At 59.4% G+C, this 5,000-nt stretch overlaps 1 protein-coding gene across 10 annotated transcripts in view; it reads left to right on the top strand.

Annotated features, from left to right (window-relative positions):
- kdm6bb (lysine (K)-specific demethylase 6B, b) overlaps positions 1 to 5,000 on the top strand; it is a 27,320-nt gene that overhangs the window by 13,161 nt on the left and 9,159 nt on the right. For all 10 annotated transcript variants that reach the window (XR_014118636.1, XM_081702312.1, XM_081702313.1 and 7 more), the window contains 6 exons: positions 1 to 82; positions 246 to 435; positions 722 to 925; positions 1,148 to 1,282; positions 1,560 to 1,886; positions 2,015 to 4,590. The exon at positions 1 to 82 is cut by the window's left edge and continues 2 nt beyond it. Coding sequence is in view for 9 of the 10 variants with exons in the window: in XM_081702312.1 (XP_081558438.1) it covers positions 1 to 82; positions 246 to 435; positions 722 to 925; positions 1,148 to 1,282; positions 1,560 to 1,886; positions 2,015 to 4,590 (3,514 nt within the window). In the remaining variant the exon portion in view is untranslated. The remainder of the gene's footprint in view (positions 83 to 245; positions 436 to 721; positions 926 to 1,147; positions 1,283 to 1,559; positions 1,887 to 2,014; positions 4,591 to 5,000) is intronic.

Genomic DNA, 5,000 nt, shown 5'->3' on the forward strand with positions numbered 1-5,000 from the left:
CCAGCAGGGGAGTATACCAGGTCCAGCATCCAGGCCTAAACCATTCATCAGGAAGAAATCATCACAAAGCTTATAACAATAGGTTAGTCCGAGCCAAAACCGGCTCCACCCACGGATGGCTCCCAGCCCTGCCCCTGAACTCAGGTTCTCTGTAATAATGCACTTTAATAATTCTCCATGATTGGCTCTAGCAGCCAAATGACGTGCGTGTGTGCTGTGCTGTTGTGGTTCCTGCTTGCTCGCAGACCGCCGGAGTTCAGCAGGGAGCGAGCTCACGGTCACCCCAGAGAGAGAGGCCCCGACAGGGATCGGGGAGCGCCGCGGCCCTGGGGCCCCCTGCCCGGACGCCACCAGAACCCAGACCATGCTCTCACTGGGTTCAGCTCAGGGTGCAGAGGACACGTCTCCAGCAACCACACCAGCCAACCTCAGAGGGTGAGAGAGAGAGAGAGAGAGAGAGACAGAGAGAGAGAGACAGAGAGAGAGAGAAAGAGAGAGCATGACTTAAACCACACTAGTTGTTGTATACAGAGGATGTAATTACGATTTGATTTGCTTTTACACTCAAACCAGATCTTGGATCAAATTCTGGATCAATTTATTGTATGAAGATGAGCAACGCCACACATCAATACGGGCCCACGTGACCCACATCGGTTAACAAGCTTAGAATATGCGCTTGTGTGTTTCTAAGCAGTGGAACGATTTCTGTCTCCCTCAGTATGGAGGCCCTCACCAGCAACAACGGCCCCTGCAGGTACACGGAGAGAGGTGGAGCCCGGCGGCACAGTCCCGGGCCTTCTCGAGCCCCTCCCTCAAACGCCCCGCGCCCCCACCCAGCCACTCTGGCCTGCTCCGAAACCCCTCGCCACCCAGAGACGACTGCCCTAACAAGAAGAGCAAAGGCGCCCTCAGCTCACACCAGGTAAGCCCTCTTGACCTTTCCCCTCTGACCTTAAGCTTTCAAACTGCATCTTCCCCTGCGTTCTTGGGTCTTGAATGTAATCAAAACTTTGCCTTATTTCTATTAATTTTTTAAACATGGGGAAGTCGGTATTTCTTGTGGCGTGTTTAGCGCCATCTGCTGGTAGGATCTGAGTCGCCGCATGCAACGCTAAGCTGCTCCTAAATTGTTTTCGTTCTGCAGATTTTTAGCCCCCGGATGAAGCACCCGATGAACCGCCTCCCTCTGTCCCACCCGCCTCGAACCTGGAGCCCCCCGTACCGAAACACTGCCCCCTGGAGTCAGTCGGATAAAAGGCATTCCCCTTCACGTTTCCAGGTCAGGCACAAGAGCCAGACTTCATTTCCTTTTGCTTCTATGTTTTATATAGAAATAAATCTGTTATTGTCCCTCTTAACCTCTTTTAATGTGCTGCTGACTTGCCAAAGCCAAATGACTACAATCTAATTACATTTTATAACAAAAGCAATAGTCCTGCTTGCTGAGGGAACAATATAACTAATTGCAGTGTTCATACTGCATGCAAAGTGCGAATGACCTTTACGATCCATTACTCTAATGGAACGCCCCGTCTTCGTGACTCCTCACGCCACAGGAGTCCAGTCAGTCCAGCGCCAGAGACCACTCCCACAGGAGCCGGCCGTCCAGTCAGGCCTTCCACAGTGCCAAGCCCCTGCGACCAGGCCACACCCCCCCCGAGCTCCGTCCTTGTGGAAGCGAGGGTGACTGGGGGCACTGTGTTCCGCCATCACCAGCAGACTTCACCAGAGTGCCTTACAACCTCAAGCACCAGCTCCGCACCGCCCCACCCAGGCACCCAGACGCCTCAGGCGACGCGCCCGCGCTCGCAGTACCTCATCCCAGCCGCGGCTCACCCACGCCGGTCTGGAAGTCCCAGCCGCACCCGGCCGAGCAGAGCAGCGTGAGCGCATGTTCTAAAAGCAAACAGGCCGTTCAGACATCAAACTGCTGCAGAATTTGCCGTTACAGAATGTTTTCAATGTTTGTGTGCGCGCGCATGTGTGTGTATGTGTGTGTGTTTCACCTCAGGAGGCCAGGCGCTCCGGTCCGGCAGCAGAACGAAGGCCGCCGCCACAGGGGCTAAAAGATGGAGGGAGTCGCCATGGCCATCCCAAACCCAGCCAACCCCACTTCAGCCAAAGCACCGGCGGCGCGTTGCACGGCGCCCCCGGCGGGCGAGAGCGTGGCAAGCGCCGGAGCCCGGACGCTGAGGCCTCGGCCCCGCGCCCGAGCACCGAGGTGGGCAGCGCCCCTCAAAGACTGGAGGGGAGGAAGAGCAGGACTCCCAAACACCAGAGTCCCGCACCGTCCCGCTACGGCCACGCGGGCGTCCCCGACCACGGCACCCAGGAGAGGCCAGCCTGCCGGCCGGACGCAGAAACCCCGAGGCACGGCCAGGACAGGAAGAGGGACCGGGAGCGAGAGAGGAGGCAGGAGAGGAAGGCGGAGGAAGGGCCGAGCGAGCGCCGGGAGAGGAGGGAGCGCAAACTGGAGGCGAAGAAGAAGCGAAAGGCGCGAGAAGAAGGGAGGTCGCGCCGGGAGAGGAAGACCGTGCGCCAAAAGAGAGATGCGGGGCCCAGGCTCACCGAGAGGAAGGAAAAAGAAGGGAGGAGAAGACAGAAGAAAGCAGAGAACGAGGGCGCCAAAAAAGGTGAGAAGAAGAGTTTTAGAGAAGCGGCTCCCCAGACGTCCGGATGTCGGAGTCAGGGCCGGAGTCCAGCCCGCCTTGTGTCTCTGACATCATCCGCCGCGTCGGAGACGTCAACCCACGAGTGCACTGAGCCTGAGGAAGAGGAGGAGGAGACCAACTGCCACTCTGACGCTTCACACACCTCAGGGTCCGCCCCACCCACCCCCACCCCTCTGACCAATCGGAGCCGGACGCTCGCTTGTCATCCTAAAGACGCATCCAATAGTAGGACCTCGGTGAGTGAAGACAGCATGTCCTCCTCTCGTGGGAGTCCAAATACCAGCAGCGTCGGTTATCCAGAGGAGCGTTTTGGCCCCGGGGCTTCTATCTCTGCTCCCCCTGCTGGCAGCGAGCAGGAGCTGCGATCCCTAGAGGAGCGGCATGCTCCGGACCTGCTCCCGGCACACAGCCCCTGCACGGAGGAGCACTTGCGCCCGGATCCCGCGGGCAGCCCGCCCGTGCTCAGCTGGCAAGGTTCTCCCGTCTCGGACCTCAGCGAGGAAGAGGAGGAGAAGAAAGGCACTGATGTAGCCAGAGTGCTGAGGAGGCCTGTGCTTCATCCCAGCCCCACTCGGTCCTCTCCAGCCCAAGGCGCGGAGGAGCTCCGGAAAAAGCCGGACGAGTCCAGAAGCAGCCTGGGGCCAGACTACCGGCACAGCGACTTGGCCCGACTCTACGGCCTTGCCGAGCCCCCTGCGGTCGCCGAGGAAGAGGAGGACGAAGAGCACGAGGCAGAGCAGCGGGACAGCAGCACGGTGAGCTCTGAGGCTGCCCAGCGACCCCACCTGCACCAGACGGACAGCGCGTCAACCACCGGGGGCCACAGGTACACCTACAGGGGCGGGCCATTCGGGAGGCCGCCTCCCGGCGCGCTGGCCGGGGTGAAGTATTCTTCATCTCTCTCGCTGGGGCCCGAGATACGTCCTCCAGAGCAGCACAGCCCCATCTCACAGACCCCTGCGTCTGCTGCGTCTCCCGGGAACGCCACACTGTCTGACCTGACGCCAGCCAGCCTGCCCCTGACATCCTCGGGTCTGCCTTCCCAGTCGGAGGACAAGCAGGCAAAGGAGGTGGAGGACCAGGATGTTGAGAAGGGGGACACGGACCCGATCAAAGGCGCCGAGCCACCGAAGGAGTCGAGCTGCACAGCCATAGAGGAAGAGAGAGAGTCCAAGGGGTCGCCCTGCCCCCTGTCACCAGCCACGCTGCAGGCGCAGTTGGCACTCAGCTGTGAGGTGTTGCTGACCCAGAGCTCCAGGCCTGTCCCAGCAGAAGGGCGGAGCAGGAAGAGTCAGCCAAGGAGCAAGGCAGTGGAGAGAGAGCGGGAGCGAGCCAAGGACCGGAAGAGAGACCGGGAGAAGAGCCGCGAGCGGAAGGCCGACGGCGGCACGGCGGGAGGTTCCGGCGTGAGAGAAGGAGGGCGGAGCAAAAAACAGAAGGGGAGGCACGAGGGCAAAATGAAGAACCGTCCACTGACCCCTGGCACTTTCCCCTCCGCCCCTGACGAACCCGGCACGCAGCTCGCCCGGAACAGGGGCAAACATCCAAGGGCAGCAGAGGGCATCGAACGGCCGAGCACGGCGACGGAGGGGGAGAGGGGGGCGGAGCCGGGGAGAGCGGAGGAAGAGGAAGCCAGAGCCGCGGACAGTGATGACAGCCAGCGTGATAGGGCGGCGCGCGCGGTGACGACCTCTGCCGCCGCGAGCGGCTCCCGCCCGGCCGCCCGGCTGAGCGCCGAGGAGCAGAGGCTGCGCGCCCGGTCCGCCGTGCCCCTGAGGGAGCTCACTGTCCACCTGGTCAAGCTGAACCATAACGGGAGGCACACATTCCTTGCCTCGGAGATCGAGGAGGAGAAAGTCCTGCTGAAGGACATCAGCATCAAAAACAGCGCGGCGGAAATCATCAAGGCCTGCAAGTGAGCATCCGTGCTTCAGCTTGGAATAGCACCTCTAGATGAAATAGCACCTCTATGGGGAATAATGCTTCTAGATTAAATGACACCCCTATATGGAATAGCACCTCTAGCTGAAATAGCACCTCTAGCTGAGATGGCATAGCGGAATAATGTCTGTAGGTGGAATAGTATCTCTAGTTAAAGTAGCATCACTGCATCAGCACTTTTTCCCAGCACCTCTAGCTAGGAAAGCACATATAGGGGGAAAAATACCTCCATCCGAAACATCTGAGCTAAATTATGATCTCTAGCTGCATCTTGAGTGGGAATAGCCCCGCTAGCTGAGTTGAATAAGCAACTCTAACTGGGTTCGCACCCCTAGATGGAACGGAATCTTGTTAGAATTGCCTCTCTATCTGGAATCCCTTATC

Source organism: Electrophorus electricus, chromosome 19, assembly GCF_041902795.1.
Source record: "Electrophorus electricus isolate QZ-2024a chromosome 19, ASM4190279v1, whole genome shotgun sequence".
Taxonomy (NCBI): Eukaryota; Metazoa; Chordata; class Actinopteri; order Gymnotiformes; family Gymnotidae; genus Electrophorus; species Electrophorus electricus.